The sequence below is a fragment of the Anomaloglossus baeobatrachus genome, chromosome 11 (assembly GCF_048569485.1).
Source record: "Anomaloglossus baeobatrachus isolate aAnoBae1 chromosome 11, aAnoBae1.hap1, whole genome shotgun sequence".
In the NCBI taxonomy this organism is placed as follows: domain Eukaryota; kingdom Metazoa; phylum Chordata; class Amphibia; order Anura; family Aromobatidae; genus Anomaloglossus; species Anomaloglossus baeobatrachus.
The window spans coordinates 29,997,070-30,020,967 of record NC_134363.1 but is presented as its reverse complement, the minus strand read 5'-3'; the positions used below and the strand labels follow the sequence as shown (position 1 = coordinate 30,020,967).

Sequence of the window (23,898 nt, the reverse complement as noted above, 5' to 3'; positions counted from 1 at the left end):
ATGATGGCCTAGATGTGGATTCAGGTCTGGGGAACGGGCGGGACAGTCCATTGCATCAAAGCCTTCATCTTGCAAAAACTGCTGACACACTTCAGCAACATGAGGCCTAGCATTGTTATGCATCAATAGGAACCCAGGGCCAACCGCACCAGCATATGGCCTCATAACAGGTCTGAAGATCTCTTCCCGGTACCTAAAGGCAATCAGCTACTGTACCGCCCCACGGGCTCGGCTGCGACCGCCGAGCCGCTCGAATCCGTACTCACACTGCAGGTGGTGGCCCAAGCCTCTCACGGACCCGGGAGTCACGTCGCTCTGCAAGGGAGTTGGCGCTACACGCGGAGATTTGGGGTGTTTGGATTTGAGGTGATAGTTCGTGACGTCATCCACGGGTTGTGGTGATTGTAGACACCACCGCTGCGGTGAAGGTGTAGGGGCCCCCGGGAGTGGTGTAGTAGTGCAGCTAGGTGTTGACCCCTACGTGGGTAGGGGATGTTGGTCCCAGGGTCCGGTGGGCCGGGGCCCGGGTGCAGTGTTGCGGTGCAGTGCGGCGCGGTGCCTGATGGCACTGGTGTACTCACTCTGACACAAGACACTGGAGTCACTGTTAAACCAAACAAATTGATTAACGGGGCCCGCAGCCGGCTGCAGCTTTTCCCAGGTTAGGTTGGTAATGTCCGCTTTTCTCCTGCACCTCTGTATGTGAATCTTGACTCCTGTGCCTAGGCACCGGTAGTCCGCTCCCCGGCGTGTATCTGTCGGAGGAGCCCGTTTGCCCGCAGACGCTGGCCCTTTGGATCTCTGGCCCTTGGCGGTGGCACTAATCCGGAATGGTTAGGCTGTTGCCTTCAATCGGGACTTAGGTGGGAATGAACCCGAGGTCCAGACCGCAATCAGTTAATTTGACTATGGTGGTGGCTTCTAGCCTAGTTCGGGGTCTGAGTACCCTGCCTGGTGCTCCGGTATCCAGTTGGATCCCCGGTTCGGTTCTGGCGGGCCACTACCCTGTCCTGGTCCCTTACGGTTCCACCAGTCGTCTTCCCGGTCTCCTGCAAGTGGCCACTACCGTCTGCCTCCTTGCCAATGGCGACTGGGCTCCGACCCAGCCACCGGAGTAGTCTTTGGCAGGCCTGAACACAGGTCTGCTTCTGGACACAACCTCCCTCCTTCACTGACTTGAACTTGACTACAAGGTTCCCGCCTCCAGGCCTGTGAACTCCTCGGTGGGTGGAGCCAACCGCCTGGCTCCACCCCCCTGGTGTGGACATCAAACCTGGAGGGTGGTTACAAGGCTTTTAGTTTGAGTCTGTTACCTAACTGAGAAGGGAGGTGTGTAGTGTTGTTGTGTCTACCTGGGACGACCTGGATAGTCCAGGGCATCACACTACCACATGGAGAGCTGTGCGGCCCTCCAAAGAAATGCTTTCCCATACCATTACTATCCCACTGCCAAACCAGTCATCCGGGATGTTTCATGCAGCAGAACATTCTCCAAGGTGTCTCCAGACTCTGTCATGTCTGTCACATGTGCTCAGTGTGAATCTGTTCTCATCTGTGAAGAGCACAGGGCACCAATGTTGAATCTGCCAAGCTGGGTGTTCTCTGGGCAATGCCAATCGCCATGCATAGTGTTGAGCTGTTAGCATAACATCCACTTGTCGGGCTCTCATACCACCTTTACGGAGTCTGTTTCTGAGAGTTTGTGCACTGCAGACACATGCACATTTGTGGCCTGCTGGAGGTCAATTTGCAGGGCTCTAGCACTGCATAAAGGAGGAGGTAGCGGTCTTGCTGCTGGGTTGTTGCCCTCCTACGTCCTCCTTCACGTCTCCAGGGAGGAGGTGGTGGAGCGGGGTCATAGGAGTCAGGCTCGGCGATGCTAAGGGCTCAGAGGAGCAGTCAGGAGGGTCACAGGACAGGGTGTCTCAGTGGTGGGTACATTGATCTGACTGTGGGCTGCATTGAATAGCCCGTGGTTGATGCAATGGACCTCTAGAAAATGGCCACGGACCCGGCGCGTGTAAAGATTGACACAATGAACTTCAAGAAAATGGCCAGACTCTTGGTCCTATCTGTACATGCGCTGCCTCTGTGGCCATTTTCTTGAAGTCCATTTCGTCAACCGCAGGCGATTCAATGGAGCCGCAATCAGATCAATGGCACCTGTTGCCGAGATACCCCATCTTGTGACCCTCCTGAGTCTCTCTACTGCAGTGACACTCTCGCAGCCTGCCGACAGGTCAATGGTGCCCACTGCTGCCGTAAAACCCTCGCAGCCCACTGGTTGATCAATGGAGCCCACAGTCAGATTAATGGCACCCGCCATTTAACATTAAAAATGCTTTTTCCTATTTTCCTCTTCTAAATTTGAGGTGCATCTTATAATCGGGTGCGACTTATAAAACAAAAAATATGGTATATATATATATATATATACTAGCTGTACTACCTGGCTTCGCCCGGGTTAATAACTGCTGTTAACAAAATAGAGTGTATTAACAAAAATGTATTTGTGACGCCCTGGGCAAGCCAAGGGTCACAGGTCACAACAACACACACACCCCACATTCCCTGCAGGTACACCAGCTAACCAGAAATCCTTGTTGCCTTCCTCCAGGGGCTGGTGTCCACACCAGGGGGTGGCGCCAGGCGGTTGGTGTCCACCCACCAAGGAGTTCACAGCCCTGGAGGCAGGAAGAAGCAGGCAGATAGAGTGTGGAGTTTGAAGAGAATGGAAGTCTAGCTGAGGGCTAGAGAGGAGTTCAGCCAGGGAGGAGGAAGTGGAAGGAAGTGAAGTGTAGTGGAGCTGAAGAAGAAAGCTGAAGTGACAGAGAAGTGAAAGTAGAGAAAGTGCAAAGTGGATGTTTAGTACAGCCTGAAGTGGTCTGAGGCTGTGTGCCTGGACAGAGACAGCAAGGTCAGCAGACGGCGGAGATTGTCTGGAGTGGGACTGTTTGGAGGTTCCTGGAAGGACCGCGGACGGGTGGTGACCCGGGGGTCTAGAGCAGCGTGCAAAGGACAGTCAGCAGCAGGGCAGGGGCCTCTCGGACCCCGGCAAGGCTAGGAGTCGCCATAATTTGCCGAATCCGTCAGTGAAGGGGACGTAGATCCCCCAACACCCAAGTCCCGATTGAAGGCAACAGCTCAACCATTACAGGGGAGACACCGCCACCGCCAGGGCACCAGTTTCCCCAGGGCCAGCGCCTGCAGGCAAAGTGTGGAGCTCCTCCGGCCCAGATTGTAGTCGGGGAGCGGGTAACCGGTGGGAATCCATCGCTACCAATAGACGTAACATAGGTGCAGGGAAGAGTGACCATCACCGCCAACTGCAGGGAACCGCAGCACCGTGAACCGTCCGAGGGACCCGTCCAACCAGCCGTTTGTTTACCGAGAACTGTGTCGTGGTTACTGGCTGAGTGAGTACCTCCGTGCCGCAAGGCACAGCGCTGCCCCCGCGTCCCTGCGCCCACCAGGCCCTGCATCTAACCCCATCACCGGGCCCCGGGATCACCAACCCCTACCCACGGAGGGGCAACACAACAACTCGCTGCTATACGTCATCACTCCCGGGATCCCCATACAAAGCAGCGGTGGTGAAATCACCACAACCGTGGGTGGCGTCACGGACAATATCCCAACACCCAAACCCCCTTTCACTCACGGGCGAGGAGTGCCGCTCGAGAAACCCCCGGGATCCGGCCCACCGCTCGAGCCACCACTGAGCAGCAGCCGCCGGACCCGAGCAGAAGGGGTGAGCGTAGTGTGCTGACACCCTCCTCCCCGCCCGCGACAACTTGGCGTCACGAACAGGATCTTACCGCTCTGCCGTTTGGTAGAGGTGCGCCTTGTTACCGCCGGAGGTATCCGGCAGAAAAATTTCAGAAGCCGCCATCTTTGGCGCGAAAAGTTCCCGCTCGAGCGTCTTCTCGAGTAGTAGAGGGGCGAAGGCCAAAACCCCGCCCCGAAAAAGGAGGGGCCGGAAAGAGCTAAGGGGGACGCGGATGGAGAAATGGCGGCGTCCTCGAGTTGGAGCGCGGGAATGCCCGCGACCGGAGCATCCAAGCTCTGGGGGAAACGAGGAGGAGTAGCCTTTGAAGACTGCGGCCCGGGTGAGCTCCCCGCCGGGACCGCTGAGTGGCTGGAGCGGGAGTTAGGGCGGTTCTGCTTGAAGGTGAGGGCGCAGAGCATGCAGCAGTTGATGAACTGGAAGGCGGAGATGCGCAGAATGGTTGCCGTAGTGGGAGCCTGTGAGCAAGGGGCCGCTGCAGCCGTGCCGCGTCGCGATCAGTACACCCAAACCCCAGAACCGGCCCTGATCGAGTGGGAGACGGACATCAGCACCGCAGCCAGGGGTCCGGAAAGAATGGCGCTGATGGAGGAAGAGATTCCAGGTACGCCGCCTCCGCCGCCGTTCCTAACGGCTGTCAGTGGTTCGGGGTTGAACTGCCAGTGGAAGGAGAACCCCCTGTACTGCTCGGTCCCGGAGTGGGCCGACCCCCCGCGGTGGTAGCCACCTCAAGGGCAGCGGATACCCGCTGCAACAGTCTCCGTTGGGACCACCACTGAGTTTGATTTGAAAAATGTTGAAACATGATAAGTTATGTTACCGGTACCGTTTCCGCAATTGCCGCCTCCGGAGAGGCAGGTTGGAGGGAGGGCCCGCAGCAGAGCCGGCTGGGGCCCAGCCACCAAAGGGACCGGTGGCTACCCTCTGGAGGGGAAGGACAGATCCCGCTCGGGTAACTTGTGCTGGACTGTGGGTCAAGGGGTGCTGCCTGGGTTTTAGGGGCAGCATCAGGGCCATGTTGCTTGGGTGGGAGAGAGCGGAAACCGTAACCGTTAACCGTTTGAAACCGTTAGTAACGTTTAAGAATGAACCTCCCGATGTGGGATGATGTCCTAAGTTGTTATGTTACCGTTTTTTCTATTTTACAGAAAACAAAAAGGAAAATAAAATCGGTGTTGGACGGGCAGCCCGAGGACGGTCTGCGTTTTGCTAAGGGGGAATGTGACGCCCTGGGCAAGCCAGGGGTCACAGGTCACAACAACACACACACCCCACATTCCCTGCAGGTACACCAGCTAACCAGAAATCCTTGTTGCCTTCCTCCAGGGGCTGGTGTCCACACCAGGGGGTGGCGCCAGGCGGTTGGTGTCCACCCACCAAGGAGTTCACAGCCCTGGAGGCAGGAAGAAGCAGGCAGATAGAGTGTGGAGTTTGAAGAGAATGGAAGTCTAGCTGAGGGCTAGAGAGGAGTTCAGCCAGGGAGGAGGAAGTGGAAGGAAGTGAAGTGTAGTGGAGCTGAAGAAGAAAGCTGAAGTGACAGAGAAGTGAAAGTAGAGAAAGTGCAAAGTGGCAGTTTAGTACAGCCTGAAGTGGTCTGAGGCTGTGTGCCTGGACAGAGACAGCAAGGTCAGCAGACGGCGGAGATTGTCTGGAGTGGGACTGTTTGGAGGTTCCTGGAAGGACCGCGGATGGGTGGTGACCCGGGGGTCTAGAGCAGCGTGCAAAGGACAGTCAGCACCAGGGCAGGGGCCTCTCGGACCCCGGCAAGGCTAGGAGTCGCCATAATTTGCCGAATCCGTCAGTGAAGGGGACGTAGATCCCCCAACAACCAAGTCCCGATTGAAGGCAACAGCTCAACCATTACAGGGGAGACACCGCCACCGCCAGGGCACCAGTTTCCCTAGTGCCAGCGCCTGCGGGCAAAGTGTGGAGCTCCTCCGGCCCAGATTGTAGTCGGGGAGCGGGTAACCGGTGGGAATCCATCGCTACCAATAGACGTAACATAGGTGCAGGGAAGAGTGACCATCACCGCCAACTGCAGGGAACCGCAGCACCGTGAACCGTCCGAGGGACCCGTCCAACCAGCCGTTTGTTTACCGAGAACTGTGTCGTGGTTACTGGCTGAGTGAGTACCTCCGTGCCGCAAGGCACAGCGCTGCCCCCGCGTCCCTGCGCCCACCAGGCCCTGCATCTAACCCCATCACCGGGCCCCGGGATCACCAACCCCTACCCACGGAGGGGCAACACAACAACTCGCTGCTATACGTCATCACTCCCGGGATCCCCATACAAAGCAGCGGTGGTGAAATCACCACAACCGTGGGTGGCGTCACGGACAATATCCCAACACCCAAACCCCCTTTCACTCACGGGCGAGGAGTGCCGCTCGAGAAACCCCCGGGATCCGGCCCACCGCTCGAGCCACCACTAAGCAGCAGCCGCCGGACCCGAGCAGAAGGGGTGAGCGTAGTGTGCTGACACCCTCCTCCCCGCCCGCGACATATTCTGCACACAAAAACCACAAAACAAATAGAAATGTAATTATTAAAAGGCAAAAACTAAGCTAATAGAAGCATTTCACAACATATATTTCAACACCACAGATACTCCACAGAGATTTAACTAAATTGGCCAAGTAATGTGCTCTGTCTGTCTCTTTCCAGATCTGTCTCTTTCCCAGTCTGTCTCTTTCCCCATCTGTCTCTGTCTGTCTCTTTCCAGGTCTGTCTCTTTCCAGGTCTGCCTCTTTCCAGTTCTGCCTGTCTCTTTCTTTGTCTGTCTCTATCTCTCTGTTTCTCTCCCCATCTGTCTATTTCCAGGTCTGTCTATTTCCCAGGTCTGTCTCTTTCCCCGTCTGTCTCCCCGTCTCTTTGTCTGTGTCTTTTCCTGTCTGTCTCTTTCCCTGTCTGCCTGTCTTTGTATGTTTCTATTTCTCTGTCTCTTTCCCCGTCTGTCTCTATCAAGGTCTGTGTCTTTCCCCATCTATCTTTGTCTGTCTCTCTGGCTGTCTCCTCCTTCCCTGTCTCCCTGTCTCTGTCCATTTCTGCATGTCTGTCTGTCTCTTTCCCATCTGTCTCTTTCCAGGTCTGTCTCTGTCTGTCTCTTTCCCCGTCTGTCTCTGTCTGTCTTTTTCACAGTCTGTCTCTGTCTGTCTCTTTCCCCATCTGTCTCTATCAAGGTCTGTGTCTTTCCCCATCTATCTTTGTCTGTCTCTCTGGCTGTCTCCTCCTTCCCTGTCTGCCTGTCTCTGTCCATTTCTGCATGTCTGTCTGTCTCTTTCCCATCTCTCTCTTTCCAGGTCTGTCTCTGTCTGTCTCTTTCCCCGTCTGTCTCTGTCTGTCTCTTTCCCCGTCTGTCTCTATCTATCTCTTTCACCGTTTGTCTCTGTCTGTCTCTTTCCCTCTGTCTCTATCTGTCTCTTTCCCTGTCTGTCTCTGTCTGTCTCTGTCTCTGTCTGTCACTCTCTGTCTGTCTCTCTGTATCCGTCTCCCCACCAACATCTTATTACCTCACATATAAGCGTCTTATACTATGAATGTCTTTTGTTCCTATAGCAACCAATCACAGCTCCTACTAATAACCTGTAGTTCCAGGCTCCATTTACTTCAATGAAGGCATGTTTTTTGGAGAGTAACTGTAAAGCGCGGGGTTAAATTTCCCTGTTAAAACATAGTCCACAACGTTCCCTGGGTCACATGAGGTGTCTGTGCAAAATTTTGTGATTGTAAATGCGACGGTGCGGATACACTTTTCGTTTCACTTTTTCTCCATTAGGTAGATAGGTGAAAAATTGATTAGTAAATTGGAACGCGCAGGGTTAAAATTTCGCCTCACAACATAGCCTATGACGCTCTCGGGGTCCAGATGTGTGAGTGTGCAAAATTTTGTGGCTGTAGCTGCGACGATGCAGATGCCAATCCCGGACACACACACACACACACACACACACACACATACACACACACACACACATACACACATACATACATACATACAGCTTTAAATATTAGATGTATATATTATGCATATATATATACATATATATATATATATATACACATGTGTATATATATATAGATAGATAGATATAGAAATGCCATAAATCTGAAAAAAAAGTTAATTATAAAGTGAAATACAAAAGAAAAGTCCAAGACCAGTTCAAATAGATCAGCAAGCAGCTTTATTTTATTTTTTTAATTGTACATATATAATGATTTTAGTACTTGATCAGACGATATCATAAAAATATATATTTTAAAATAATTTTAAATCTTCTATAGATTGAGTGATCATTATAGATTTTAATCGACAGTCAGTAAAAGTCAAATTTAATGGTTGGGTGAAGGATTGGTAATTTTGTTCTTAGGAATAATTAATTAATTATTAAAGATGATACCGTAAATTCCTCCATTGATCTGACCGTGAGCTACATTGAAATACCCGCAGTTGACGCAATGGACTTCAAGAAAATGGCTGCAGAGGTGGCGCATGCGCAGATTGACACGATGCTCTTTAAGCAAACAGCCGTGAAGTCCTATCTGTGCATGAGCCGCCTCCTAAAGGCGGCATCACACACGCCGATATATCATGCGATCGCAAGAGCGATCGCACCCGCCCCCGTCGTTTGTGCGTCTTGGGCAATTAGTTGCCCGTGGCGCACAAAGTCGGTAACACTCGTCACATGTACTTGCCTCCCAGACGACGCCGCTGTGGGCGGAGAACTTCCTCTTCCTGAAGGGGAAGGGACGTTCAGCATCATAGCGACGTCACACAGCGGCCGGCCAATAGAAGCGGAGGGGCGGAGATGAGCGGGACGTAACATCCCGCCCACCTCCTTCCTTCCGCATTGCCAGCGGGACACAGGTAAGCTGTGTTCGTCGTTCCCAGGGTTTCACACGTAGCGATGTGTGCTGCCTCAGGAATGGTGAACAATCGGTGCACAGAAGGAGGAACGACATTATGAAAATGAACAATGTGTCAACGAGCAACGATAAGGTGAGTATTTTTGCTCGTTAACAGTCTTTCGGAGATGTCACATGCTACGACATCGCTAATGATGCCGGATGTGCGTCACAAAATCCGTGACCCCACTGACCAGTGCTTTTTATGCGGTGGTACGCGCCGACACGGCGTACCAGAAAATCTGAAGAGCGCCTCTGGCTCTGTCCACATGGCTAATTTGTAAACTATACAAATTAGCCATGTGGAGCGGCCAGAGGCGTCTCTAGGTGGAGCCGGAGGGGTACTATCAGGCTGCCTGATGTGGCGGTGTGAAAATCTGCCGGGGAGGGAGCCACCATTCTCTGAGCGCAGCTGTCGCACTCATAGAAAGTGCAGCGTGCGGCTCCCACTGCTCAATTGTCCTTGCATCTGTCAGACGCAAGGACAATTGAAGTGATCCCTGGCGCTGACTTCCTGGTCAGAGCGACAGCTGTCATGTGATCAGGTCAGCTCATCAGACTGCTGACCCGGAAGTCAGGGCCGCAGCGGGGAGGCGGCAGAGAAACGCTGATAAGTGCTCCAATGTGGAGCTGAAGACACGGAGGAGGAACATTATGGGGTAAGTGGGTAGTATTTATGAAACAGTATGGGGGAGAGAGGGTGGGGGAGGGAACTATCTGTGGACACACTATAGGGGGGACAAAGGGTGGGGAATCGGAACCATCTGTGTAAACACTTTGGGGGGACAGAGGGTGGGGAGAGGGCAATATCTATATACACAGTAGGGGGGGAACTATCTGGACAGAGCATGGTGGGAAGAGATGATGGGGAGGGGGAAGTATCTTTGGACACAGTATGGGGAGAGAGAGGATGAGGTTTCATGCATGGGGAGAAAGAGGATGAGGTTTCATGAATGGGGACAGAGAGGATGAGGTTTCATGCATGGGGACAGAGAGGATGAGGGGTGATTTATGGGGACAGAGAGGATGAGGGGTGATGCATGGGGACAGAGAAGATGAGGGGGTGATGCATGGGGACAGAGAGGATGAGGGGGTGATGCACGGGGACGGACAGAGAGGATGAGGAGGTGATGCATGAGGACAGAGAGGATGAGGGGTGATGCATGGGGACAGAGAGGATGAGGGGTGATGCATGGGAACAGAGAGGATGAGGTGTGATGCATGGGGACAGAGAGGATGAGGGGTGATGCATGGGGACAGAGAGGATGTGGAGCGAACTGGAAAGAAATTTTGAGGACACAGAATAAAGAGTGACATGATATGAGGAGCAAGTGGGCAGGATGGGGAGTGAGGTGGAAAAGTATATGGACACACAGGAGGTAGAGGAGGAGACAGCAAGGGATGAGAAGAATGTGAGGGGCACAGAATAAAGACTGGGTAGTGTAGGGGGGTGGTATGGAGAGGGGGCAGAATGGGAGGACAGTGTGAGGTTATAGCAAGAAGGGGGACTGTGATGAAGGCACAGTATAACAACTGGGCAGTATAAGGGGACACAGTGTAAAGGACACTATAAACAGTAGGCTCAGTTTGGAAAGAGAGGGAATATGGAGGGCATGTACCATAAGAGGGACAGTGTGGCTCGTATTTTGTGCAGAGAATACTGTGAGGGGGCATTATTTATTCTGGGGAACAGTGTGGGGCAGATATTTTTAAGTAGAAGTATTATAATCATTCTGCTACTTTTAGGGGCATCGTGTCGGGATGTGTTACAGAAGACCGGAGAAGATGGAAATCTGCAGAGACGAGATGTGAATGTGAAAAGTCATCATTGCGTCAGGACAAGATGAAGAATAGAAAGAAATGACAACATCATCTATAAGGTACCTGAATGTAAATATTTATTTGGGATACTGACTATGTCTTATCATTAGGCCTTGGTCCCACTTGCGCATTGCTTTTGATGTGAGTGCAATGGGACCTCCACTGATCAGCTGATTATGGTGCAGGTAGCCGGAAATGCTTATTTCTGGATCTGCTCCGTCTGATGGTGTCCGCGGCCGGGTACTGCACATCCACCTAATTGATTTTAATAAGAGACTACTGCCACTATCAGAAGGTGGAGCAGATCCAGAACTGAGCACTTCCCGCAACCACCGGCACCCAGAGTAGGGAATTGGCGGGGTTGCCAGGTGCTGGACCCCAACCAGTCAGACATTGGTGATCTATCCTAAAGAAAGGTCATTAATGTGCAGACTTCTGAATTCTCACAGTGCACACTGCATGCTGTCAGGATTCTCTGGTGCCGGCGGTGAGAGTGGGAGGTTATGAAGCTGCAAGTATGAAATTTACTTAGATGAGGTCAGATGCTGAACAGACACGCTCAATGAAAATGAATTGACTGAGGCTGGACACATCAAATCAGAATGTGGCCAGAAGTGTACAAATCTCATACTTGTGCTCACATGATCGTCCACTCTCTCCACTGACACCGGCACCAGCACCCCCCCCCCTCCTAAATACCGGCCGATGGCACCTGACAGCACCCCCCCTCCGCTCCTCGCCTCTGGGATGAGTATCGGCAAATATTTTTTTTACAAAAAAAGCACTGCCGCCGACATATCGTTAGATATATTGTAGCGTGTGATGGGGCCTTAATTCTCATGATTAAGATCTCACTGGTGCAAGGAGTCTTACATGAAATATGCAAATCACATGCAAATTATATCTTATTCAAAAGGAAGAAAACTTTCTGATAGCTGTTTCTAAATGACTAATAAATAGGGATGATCGAATACCTCAAATATTCGGCTACACCCATATGCGACATAGAGGTCACCGGTATTCACGAATATTCGCAGCAACTATTCAGGCTTCCCATAAACTTACATTGTGCATCGAATATTCACACAGCGGCGACCTATTCGTCGAATATTCGTGAAGCCGAATATTTGTGATATTCGATCATCCCTACTAATAAATGATGTTTGGCTAAAATCCTTAGTCAAATTTAAAGAGAGTTTGATGGGTTAATCATTGAATTATTGGATAGGTGTCATTACACAGTTTTCTACCTTCTGGAGGAGAGTTTTTATATACTTTCTTCCAGGATACACGGACTTTCTATGACACAATTAATGCCCAATCCCAGACATCCAGGCTCTGTACCCTAAAATCCAGAGAGCTTCCAATTTTGAAACCGCCATCCCAATTTTGGCAAGTATTTTTTAGTTTAGATGTAGGTAAACAGATACAATTCTGTCTGACAGATGTTACCACTAGGGGGAGCTCACCACATCATGTAATAGATTGAACACACAAGTAAAACAGGACACTTTAGGCCGAAAACTTCACCCAAATGCATACATTTCCTACTAGTGGTAGCTTCGAAATTGTATCTTTCAATGGTAGGACAATGCAAAGTATTTGGAGGTTTGAATCAACATTTAAATTAAAAATCAATTAATCACTGTAAAAATATTTCATGAAATATATCAGCAGAAAATGAAATCTAATTTAATATTAGGATACACAATAAATGATTATTTTCTTACATTTTTTTTAAATTTTCTATTCAGATTGTATAAGCAGAAGGAAGACTATTTTTAAGCAAAGCGTTGATTTGACTGATTTTTTTAATGCAGAAAACACTCTAATCATCTGATCCTTCACTTTCCTCATTCTCCTCTTCACTTAGAACTTCAGGTGGATCCGTACAATAGGAAAATTCTTGGTGGAGAATTTTGACTCCAATCAGCTGACTTAGGTCCATTTCGCATCCCAAGGCAGACATGCATCCTTTGGCTGAGTAATTGCCACGGGATCCATCTGTTAAAAAAAAAAATCAAATCTATAATCCCTATATGGGACATTCACTTTCGATGCTCTTATTGCTGGTAAAATGTATTGCAACGCACCAACATTGTAATACATTTTACAGTGCTAAACTGACATAAGCCTTTTAGACCATGCTCTTGACATGGTCTAAAAGGCTTGCTGTAGCTGGCTGACCCAGAGGTTGTCATCACCACCTTGGCCTCCCATTGGAAAAAATTTGACGTCAGGGAGTCCCAATCTGGTGGGAGAGAGGCCGTACTCTGTCTCCCAGACTCCTAAATGCTGTGATCACTATTGATCATGACACTTAGGGGTTGAAAAGCTAGGGGTGATCCTTGGTACGGCTATAACTTACTGCAAACTCCGAGATGCGATATCGCGGGTACAGCAACTGCGCCTGCCTGATCACCATTGCGTACATTTACATCATTTTGCGGAAACCCCTTCGCGACCTTGACGTAAATGCATGTCAAATGTCGTGAAGAGGTTAATTGTTTTCGAGAGTGGACAATGGATTAAGCATCATTGATTGATGTGGTCTCTGGTTATAATTAGGGATGATCGAATACTTCGATTATCTGGCTTTGCGAATAATTTCCGAATACCTCGCCGCTATTCGACTATTCGTGAATATTCGATGTGCAATGTAAGTCTATGAGAAACCCGAATAACAACTATTCGGAACTATTTGGGCTTCCCATAGACTTACCTTGCGCATCGAATAGTCGAAGAGCGGCAAGGTATTCGGAAAACATTCGCGAAGCCGGATAATCGAAGTATTCGATCATCCCTAGTTATAGTGTTTGGTAAGATTTGTAAAACTGGTTAAAGAAAAATGATCTTTGCTGCCCATACCAAACAATCACACAACAGTTTTAAATGTCCTTGGTGCTCTTGAAAAAATGAAAGATGCCTGAGCTTGGCGATTGGTTTCCACGGACAATGATGACATCTTTTAAAATCAGCCCCAGTGAATCTAGGTGGAATAATTTTGTTGGATGCTCTGGTGTTTTAGGTGACTCACTAAACGTCACAAAGCACCGTATTTTTTGTTCTATAAGACGCACCAGATTATAAGAGTCACCCCAAATTTAGAGATAAAAAAGGTAAAAAAAAGGGGGATTGTCTTGTCTTATACTCCGGTTGTGTCTTACCGATGGGGGGGTGAAAGCGGTGGTGAAGAGGGGTCACAGGAGACAAGGGTTGTGTTGGAGTAAGGCAATGCTGCAAGCGCTATGGTGGGGGCTGTGCTGGTTGCGAAGGCTGTGCTGGTTGCGAAGGCTGTGCTGGCTGCGGGGTCCATGCTGGTTGGATGGAGAAGGGCGGTGCAGTGTGTGTCACAGATATTCTGTCAGCGGTGTGGGCTTTAAAGAAATGGCGCCCGGCGCAGATTAAGATCTCGGATCAATGACAAGCTGAGGATCTCATCTGCCCATGCGCCACCTCTGGGCACCATTTTCCTTAAGTACGCTGCTGGAAGATCAATGAGCCAGAGGCGGTACATGCGCAGATGAGATCTTGAGCTGAGAGCTCCATCTGTGCAGGCGCCGACTCCGGGCACCAACAGTCTGCACTGCCAACAGAGCATCTCTCCCATCGCACCGCCCTGCTCCACACAGCCCCCACCGCAGCCAGCACAGCTCCCACCACAGCCAGCACAGCTCCCACCACAGCCAACACAGCCCCCACCACAGCGAGCACAGCTCCCACCACAGCCAGCACAGCCCCCACCATAGCCAGCACAGCCCCCATCGCAGCTAGCACAGCCCCCATCGCAGCTAGCACAGCCCCCACCACAGCCAGCACAGCGCCCTACAGCCAGCACAGCCCCCATCGCAGCCAGTACAGCCCCCACCAAAGCCCCCACCGCAGCCAGCACAGTCCCCACCACAGCCAGCACAGCGCCCTGCAGCCAGCACAGCCCCCACCACAGCCAGCACAGCCCTCACCGCAGCCAGCACAACTCTCACCACAGCCAGCACAGCCCCCACCGCAGCCAGCACAGCCCCCACCGCAGCCAGCACAGCTCCCACCACAGCCAGCACAGCTCCCACCACAGCCAACACCACAGCGAGCACAGCTCCCACCACAGCCAGCACAGCCAGCACAGCCCCCATCGCAGCTAGCACAGCCCCCATCTCAGCTAGCACAGCCCCCACCACAGCCAGCACAGCGCCCTACAGCCAGCACAGCCCCCATCGCAGCCAGTACAGCCCCCACCACAGCCCCCACCGCAGCCAGCACAGTCCCCACCACAGCCAGCACAGCGCCCTGCAGCCAGCACAGCCCCCACCGCAGCCAGCACAACTCTCACCACAGCCAGCACAGCCCCCACCGCAGCCAGCACAGTCCCCACCACAGCCAGCACAGCCTCCACCGCAGCCAGCACAGTCCCCACCACAGCCAGCACAGCGTCCTGCAGCCAGCACAGCCCCCACCGCAGCCAGCACAACTCTCACCACAGCCAGCACAGCCCTCACCGCAGCCAGCACAGCCTCCACCGCAGCCAGCACAGTCCCCACCACTGCCAGCACAGCCCCCACCACAGCCAGCACAGCTCCCACAGCAGCCAGCACAGCTCCCACAGCAGCCAGCACAGCCCCCACCGCAGCCAGCACAGCCCCCACCACAGCCAGCACAGCTCCCACAGCAGCCAGCACAGCCCCTACCGCAGCCAGCACAGCCTCCACCGCAGCCAGCACAGCCCCTACCTCAGTCAGCACAGGGCCCATTCTCCACCTCCCTTTAAGCTACTTTTGCATTATGAGACACACCCCTCATTTTCCTACCAAATTTTTTAGAGCAAAAGTGTTTTCTTATAATCCAAAAAATACAGTAACTTTTGTCAATTTTAGATTAATTTCCATAAAACGTACCTGGATTCTCGACTGTGCATGCAATGGTAATACATTTGTCATCCTTTCCTTTGCACATGATCATCGAATCCACTCTACATTCTTTTAAAGTGTTATCATAACAGCTTGGACACACAACTCCATTAGGCTCCTCCTCTTCTGGCACTAAATAAATATAAAAAAATATGAAAAAAAACAAGAAAATTGTCAGCAACATTCTACATATGAAAGAAGTGGCCTGGCTGTCTGAGGACTTCACAATTTATCCAATAAAAATTCTATTTTTTTAAAATTTGATTTGATTTTTCAGTTGCCTTGTACATATCAGACTGCAAGTTGGAATGTGTCAGCCACTTGGAAAAAGAAGTCTGACTGCGTTGTCACATACCCAGCTGATTTATTCCAGCTCCATTCTGTTTTATAACTGCAAACAGCTACTCAATGGAGATGGTAGATGTCAGTCCAACACTGATCTGATATTGAAGATCATCTATATGGAGTACCCCTCTAAGTACTAAAATTGACCATTCACTTTAGACTTAGGGGTACTTTGCACGCTGCGACATCGCAGGCCGATGCTGCGATGCCGAGCGCGATAGTCCCCGCCCCCGTCGCAGCAGCGATATCCTTGTGATAGCTGCCGTAGCGAACATTATCGCTACGGCAGCTTCACATGGACTCACCTGTCCTGCGACCATCGCTCTGGCCGGCGACCCGCCTCCTTGTTAAGGGGGCGGGTCGTACGGCGTCACTGCGACGTCACACGGCAGGCGGCCAATAGGAGCGGAGGGGCGGAGATGAGCGGGATGTAAACATCCCGCCCACCTCCTTCCTTCCGCATATCCTACGGAAGCCGCAGTGACACCAGTAGGAGATGTTCCTCGCTCCTGCGGCTTCACACACAGCGATGTGTGCTGCCGCAGGAGCGAGGAACAACATTGGACCGTCGCGTCAGCGTACTTATGGAATTTGCCGACGCTGCACCGATGATACGATTACGATGATTTTGCGCTCATTAATCGCATCATCTAGGATTTACACACTAAGATGTCGAGAGCGACGCAGGAAGTGCGGCACTTTCGACATGACTCCACCGTCATCGCACCTGCGATGTCGTAGTGTGCAAAGTAAACCTTAAGCTAGCAGAACCCAAGGATTATGGCAAGTTCCATTTAATACATATGAGATATTCACATTAAATTTGGCATATGAGTGCTGGTAAAGGATGGTGCATGCATTGTTGATGTTTAACATGCCCAATCCTTCAATTTTGAGATAAGTAAACACCAAAGTTCTCTTGCCCTGCTTTCATTTTAGACAACAGATATACATTTTACAAAAACAAGAACCCATTAACCAACTATTAAAAATGAATTGCAAGTTTAATATATAGTCGGATCAAAGTTCCATCCAAAATACTTACTTTCATACATTTTGTCGTTACAGAGGCTTGTATTACAGCACTTTGTGTTAACCAAAAGATGGAGTTGGTCAGTCGCCCGTCCATATGGAGTCACACCACAAGGCATGTTAGAATTGCAGCCCTTGTAGAGTGAGTGATAAGTTTTATCTGCAAACATTAATTTTATATGTAAAGGTTCATTTATCTTGAAAAACAACCCATAGTAAATCATGAGAACTACAACAAGAAATAATAAAGATTAAAAAAATATTTGTTGAACGACATCATTTACTATGATTGGCCCCTTTGTAGACAGAACTGAGAAAATGAATTAGTACCCATTTAGAAAAAAAGTAAATAAATCGATCATAGTGCAATAGATAATGAAGTCTGTCTTTTGAATGCAATGGATGCTGTTTGAAATACTACTGAAAGTCAGAAAATATATCCAAGAAAAATAAAGTTGATTGACAAGTTCAAAAAATAAATACAATTTTCAAACTTGATTCCAAAAGTATTAACCTCTTACCGACATCAGACGTACTGGGTGCGTCCAAGCTCATGTTTAAGCTGCGGTGAGCCGGCAGTGAGTCCTGCACATGTCTGCTAATTTGCACAGGAGACATGTATGGTTGTCAGGCGCAGGTGGATCTGTGATCCACCAATGCCTGTTAAACCCTTAGATCATGCTGTCAAAATGAGAAGGCTGCTTTACACTCAGCGACATCGCTCATGAAAGCACCCGCCCCCGTCGTTTGTGCATCATGGACAAATCACTGCCCGCAGCGCACAATATCGCTAGTCCCGGTCACAAATATTTACCTGCCTTACGACGTCGCTGTGGCCGGTGAACTGCCTCTCTTCTAAGGGGGCAGTTTGTGCGGCGTCACAGTGACGTCACATGGCAGCCATCCAATTGAAGCGGAGAGCAGCAGCAGGAATGTGACGCCCACCTCGTTGCCGGAGAACGCAGGTACGGTGTTGTTCGTCATTCCTGTGGTGTCACACGTAGCGATGTGTGCTGCCTCAGGAACGACGAACAATCTGCATCCATACCATCAACAATATTTGGGATTTGAATGACGTGTCAACGATCAACGATTAGGTGAGTATTTGTGATTGTTAGCGGTCGTTCGTACGTGTCACACGCAACAACGTCGCTAACGAGGCCGGATGTGCATCATGAATTCCGTGACCCCAACGACATCTCGTTAGCGATGTTGTTGCATATAAAGCCCCCTTGACAGCTTGATGTAAATGGCCGCGGCAGAGAATGAGCCTTTTCCTGTCGCCATCGGGTGCGATAACAGGAAGCTGATGGTTGCCATGGTAGCACAGGGTAATGTGATGACTCCTGTCACTATTATGACTCACTTTCTGTGAGTGCTGGCTGTAACAGAAGATGAGCATTTCTTCTGATCTGAGCTGTGCAGCTATAATCAGCAGAAATGAATACACAATCAGATTCCTGATCCTTATAGCCCAAGGGGGACTATTAAAATAAATAAATAAAGTAAAAAAAAAGTTTTAAAATTTTGTAAAAAATAAACAAAACCTAAAAGTTCAAATCTTCCGCTATTCGCCCCATTGAAAGTTAAAGGGTTAAAACATTTTTTTTTTTTAAAAATACACATATTTGGTATCGCCATGTTCAGCAATGCCCAATCTATCAAAATGTAAAATCAATTAACCTGATCGTGGTGGCAAAAAAATTCCAAATGCCAAAATTAAGTTTTTTTGGTCATTGAAAATTTTGAGCAAAATGCAAAAACAGGCAATCACAACTTAGCAACTGCACAAAAATGGTACAGTTATAAAGTCAGCTAAAGACACAAAAAAAGCCATCACTGAGCCCTATAAGAACGCTACGGGTTGCGGAAAATGGCACAAAAAGTGTGCCACTTTTAGTGGACAAACACCTGAATTTTTGTGAACCCCTTATATAAAAGTAAACCTATACATGTTTGGTGTCTAAAAACTCATACTGACCTGAGGCATCACACTGACACATGAATTTTACCATATAGTGTGCACGGTGAATAAAATATCCCAAAAACATTTGTGCAATCGCAATTTTTTTTTACAAATTTTGCGCACTAGGATTGTTTTTTTTCCATTTTGAAGAACACTATATGGTAAAACTCATGATTTCACTTAAAAGTACAACTTGTCTTGCAAAAATCAAGCCCTCATATGGCAAGAGTGACAGAAAAATAAAAAGTTATGGCTCTCGGAAAAAGAAGAGCAAAAAAAAACAAAACGGAAAATCGCCCGGGGGTGAAGGGGTTAAACAGTTAACCCCTTTATCACCCGGCAATTTTCTGAGTTTTTTTGTTTTAGTTTTTTCTTCTCCTTCTTCCATAACTTTTTTATTTTTCCATCAATATGACCACCTGAGGGCTTGTTTTTTACATGACGAGTTGTGCTTTTGAATGACACCATTCATTCTGCCACATATAGTACTGGAAAACAATTCAGGGAATTGCAAAAAAAAAGTGCAATTTGGAGGATGGTTAATTTTTTTTATTACTTAACTTGTCCATTATATAGTAAAAGTGACCTGGCAGTGTGATTCCCCAGGTTGGTATGAGTTTGTTGATGCCAAACATGTATAGTTTTTCTTTTGATATTTTTGGATGTGTTTTTTTGAGCATTCTGACACATATTACATTTTTGTTTTGAACATTTTGTGAATTGACATATGGGACAATTAATATTTTTTTTCCTAAAGATTAGAGGACACCATATTTCCCCGAGATTGACCTCTCCTCATTACAGATCTGAAACTATCTGTCAGTATTTTATCATCATTGCCTCCATATTATTGAGGGAGGTTTGTTTAATAAGGCATGTTTCCACAATGATTTTGCCTTCTCAATGATTAAGGCTGTACACAGCGCCAGAAATGTGTCTGAGTATTTTTTTCTATTGCCAGCATATGTATTTTAATTTGTGATAGTTGCCAAACAAAATGTGAACATTTTATGTATTTTTTGAACTTGTCGATCAACTTTATTTCCCTTGGCTATATTACCCATTTGGATTTCTATAAAACTGAAAAACTACAAATAGGACAGGAATTGATACGTACTGTTTTTATATTCCTCACAAATTGTTAAACATGTATCTCCCTCTGGACATTCTATTTCTTTTTGCTCACATGTATCTGAGTCCCTTTGATGACAGTGATAGCATTTGAGAGCAGCAGCTAGGAATAAAAAAAGCAGAGAATGAGAAACCTTAAAAGACAAATAAACTTAAATTTTTTTTAAAAAAATTAAGGCGTGGCAAATTGTTTACTGTACTATTTAATAACAGTGATCCATGTATTAGGTACCGCTATGGGTACCAACACACCTCCAGAGAATTATACTTTCTTATCTTTACTAGCAAACATCAACATCTTAAGATCAGAGGGTATGTTTACAATGATAGCATTTAAGAGCAGCTGCTGGTATTGAAAAAATTCTATATTATTTACCAGTGGATGAGAAACCTTAAAAGATAAATAAAATTGAAAAATAAAAAATTATCTTTGGAAGTGGAAAAATAATTTAATAACTGTTAAATAACAATGATCCTTGTATTAGGGACCGCAATGGGTACCAACACACCTCCAGATAATTATATTTTCTTTTCTTTATTAACAAACATCAACATCTTAAGATCAGAGGGTATGTTTACAATGATAGCATTTAAGAGCAGCTGCTGGGATTGAAAAAAATCTATATTATTTACCAGTGGATGAGAAACCTTAAAAGATAAATAAAATTGAAAAATAAAAAAATTAACTTTGTGAGTGGCAAAATAATTTAGTAACCTATTGAATAACAGTGATCCATGTATTAGGTACCGCAATGGGTACCAACACACCTTCAGATAATTCTATTTTCTTTTCTTTATTAGCAAACATCAACATCTTAAGATCAGAGGGTATGTTTACAATGATAGCATTTAAGAGCAGCTGCTGGGATTGAAAAAAATCTATATTATTTACCAGTGGATGAGAAACCTTAAAAGATAAATAAAATTAAAAAATAAAAAAATTAACTTTGTGAGTGGCAAAATAATTTAGTAACCTATTGAATAACAGTGATCCATGTATTAGGTACCACAATGGGTACCAACACACCTCCAGATAATTCTATTTTCTTTTCTTTATTAGCAAACATCAACATCTTAAGATCAGAGGGTATGTTTACAATGATAGCATTTAAGAGCAGCTGCTGGGATTGAAAAAAATCTATATTATTTACCAGTGGATGAGAAACCTTAAAAGATAAATAAAATTAAAAAATAAAAAAATAACTTTGTGAGTGGCAAAATAATTTAGTAAACTATTGAATAACAGTGATCCATGTATTGGGTACCGCTATGGGTACTCACACAGCTCCAGAGAATTATACTTTCTTATCTCTACTAGCAAACATCAACATCTTACGATCAGAGGGTATGTTTACAATGTCTGATGTCTGAAATTAAACGATTGTTGAATTGCAACATGTTTGCAGGTCTGCTCATATATAATAGCCTGTTTCAACAGACAGACCCTTCTTCAGATGAACACTGAATGACCAGTAATTGATTGTTTGTTAAGTGCACATAGGCTTCCATTGTTCTTGTTAGCATAGATCCCCTTTAAATAGGATGACATGCTGCGTGGATCAATGACCTTTTTGGCATATCCAAAGATCATAGAACCCAATGACTCAGCATTGTACTTGCTTGTTCGATGAGGCACAGTCTGTTTAGTCTACATGATTATTGTGAATGAGCAATACTAGGAAGCTCATTTATGATAGTTGTTCAGTGTTAATTCACCTTTACTTAAACATTTCCAAAATTAAGAAAAAGTTGGAAAAAATTGGACTTTAAAATAATGTTTAAAATATTATAAGTCTAAATAGGACTAAACATCAATTCGCTCCTGGAAGAAGCGCTAGGTCCGGGCACCTTTCCTGCATAACCAAACCTCATTCATCAGATGTCCATAAACTCCCTTTTTTTAGTGCCTGAGCTTATAACACGGACCTGAAGTTTTAGGTGTAAAATTTGAATATTTTCCATCTCTTAATCACTTTGTATTTTGTAGCTTTGTGGATGAATATATTGTCTATTACCACCCATACATAGCATGAAATCTGTTGTCTGTTATTCCTATGTAGAATACCAACACATTAGACTCTAATAGTAATATAATCATTTCCAGAGTGCAGTTGTTTACCCTTATTACCTAATCTATAACAAAAGGGTTACAAATTGCAGTATTTGAGCATACATACCAATATGAAGTGAGAGGCAAAGAAGAAAAATGCTGATTATAACAGGCTTCATCTTTTTCTGTGTCTGAATATTTTGAATAATATTGAGCTTCTGGGACTTCTCGATACAGGAGTCGTCAACCAAAGAACAGAGATTTATATATTCTCAATGTCTGGTGACGCAATGAAGCAACATCGATGATGGATGATAATAGAACATTGAGTTTTAGGGTGTTATCTGTTCACCCTTAATATTTCAGCTCCTGGCAATTTTCAGATACTTGTATTTAATTTATGTATTGTGCCAGTTACACAATGGATTTGTCTAGATGTTCTTTGCCAAAAATGTTTTCCAATAATTCTATGCGATCAGCCTTGGGTCCATGGTAATATGCACATAAAGCAGAACGACATGCTGACTTTTCAATGATACATAGTTTTGGTAATTACAATTTCTTACAAATTCTGTAAATAATTTATAAAGTATATGTTATTGTGAATTTTGTTTTGTTGAGATGCATAAAAAAGAATAAGCAGAGCAAAGAGTCATGACATGAACTTTTTTTATACTTTATAAAGGCAAAAGCTGTAGTACCCAGATTTGCCCGGGATAGTAACTGTCCATCTCACTCTCCATCTTTCCCACTTTTACTCTCCCTCTCTATCTGTCTGTGTCCCTCTCTGTCTTTCCGTCGTCCGCTATGTCTGTCTGTCTGTCTCCTTCTCTGTCTGTCTCCCACTCTGTCTCTGTCTGCCTCTCTCTCTGTCTGTGTGTCTTTGTCTCTGTGTTTCTCTGTCTCTGTGTGTATGTGGTTCTATGTGTCTGTGTGAGTCTCTGTGTGTGTGTCTGTGTCTCTGTGTGTCTATGTCTCTGTGTGTCTGTGTGTCTCTGTCTCTGTGTGTGTGTCTCTGTATCTCTGTGTGTCTGTGTTTCTCTGTGTGTCTCTGTGTGTCTGTCTGTGTTTGTCTCTGTGTCTGTATGTGTGTCTCTGTGTTTGTCTCTGTTTCTCTGTGTGTCTTTGTCTCTGTTGCTGTGTGTCTGTGTGTCTCTGGGTGTATGTCTGTTTGTCTCTGTCTCTGTATCAGTCTCTCTGTGTCTTTGTGTCTCTGTGTGTCTGTGCGTGTGCCTCTATGTCTGTGTGTGTGTGTGTGTGTATGTGTGTCTGTCTCTGTGTGTTTCTCTGTATGTGTCTTTATGTGTCTCTTCTCTGTGTGTCTCTCTGTGTGTCTCTCTGTGTCGGTATTTCTGTATGTGTCTTTGTCTCTGTGTGTGTCTCTCTCTCCCTCTCTGTGTCTCTCTATGTGTGTGTCTGCCTCTGTGTGTCTCTGTGGCACTGTCTTTGTGTGTCTCTGTGTGTCTGTGTGTGCCTGTCTCTCCCCCGATATCATATTACTTCACAGATAAGCTTCTTATGTTAACAATGTCCTTCGTTGCCTATAGCAACCAATCACAGCTCCTATTACTGACCTGTAGTTCCCAGCTCCATTGACTTTAATGTAGGCAAGTTTTTGGGTGAATAACTGTAAAGCGTCTATGGCGTAACTTGAGTCACATGGGGTGTCTGTGCAAAATTTTGTGATTGTAAATGTGACGGTGCGGATTCCTTTAGCGGACACACACACACACACACACACACACATACACACATACATACACACATACATACAGTACATACATACACACATACATACACACACACACACAAATACATACATACACACACACACACAAATACATACATACACACACACACACACAAATACATACATACATACACACATACATATAGTTCATACATACACACATACATACACACACACACACACACACACACACACACATACATACATACACACA

The 23,898-nt window shown here is 47.0% G+C and overlaps 1 protein-coding gene across 1 annotated transcript; it reads right to left on the bottom strand.

Annotated features, from left to right (window-relative positions):
- Positions 1-7,944: 7,944 nt before the first annotated feature.
- On the bottom strand, positions 7,945-22,192 carry LOC142255983 (phospholipase A2 inhibitor and Ly6/PLAUR domain-containing protein-like). Its single transcript, XM_075327454.1, has 5 exons — positions 22,062-22,192; positions 19,871-19,987; positions 16,801-16,947; positions 15,399-15,542; positions 7,945-12,513 (listed from the first exon to the last, which is right to left on the bottom strand). Exons 1-5 carry the CDS (start codon positions 22,111-22,113, stop codon positions 12,338-12,340), a joined length of 636 nt encoding a protein of 211 aa, XP_075183569.1. The 5' UTR covers positions 22,114-22,192; the 3' UTR covers positions 7,945-12,337.
- Between the last annotated feature and the right edge of the window lie 1,706 nt (positions 22,193-23,898).

What these genes read in the sequence shown, in the direction of transcription:
- LOC142255983 (XM_075327454.1), bottom strand. Translation starts at nt 22,113, where the DNA reads ATGAAGCCTGTTATAATCAGCATTTTTCTTCTTTGCCTCTCACTTCAT. An exon ending in TTGCCTCTCACTTCATATTG is followed by an intron (nt 19,988 to 22,061) that starts GTATGTATGCTC and finishes TTTTATTCCTAG; the next exon opens with CTGCTGCTCTCAAATGCTAT. An exon ending in TAACGACAAAATGTATGAAA is followed by an intron (nt 15,543 to 16,800) that starts GTAAGTATTTTG and finishes ATATTTATTTAG; the next exon opens with TGCCAGAAGAGGAGGAGCCT.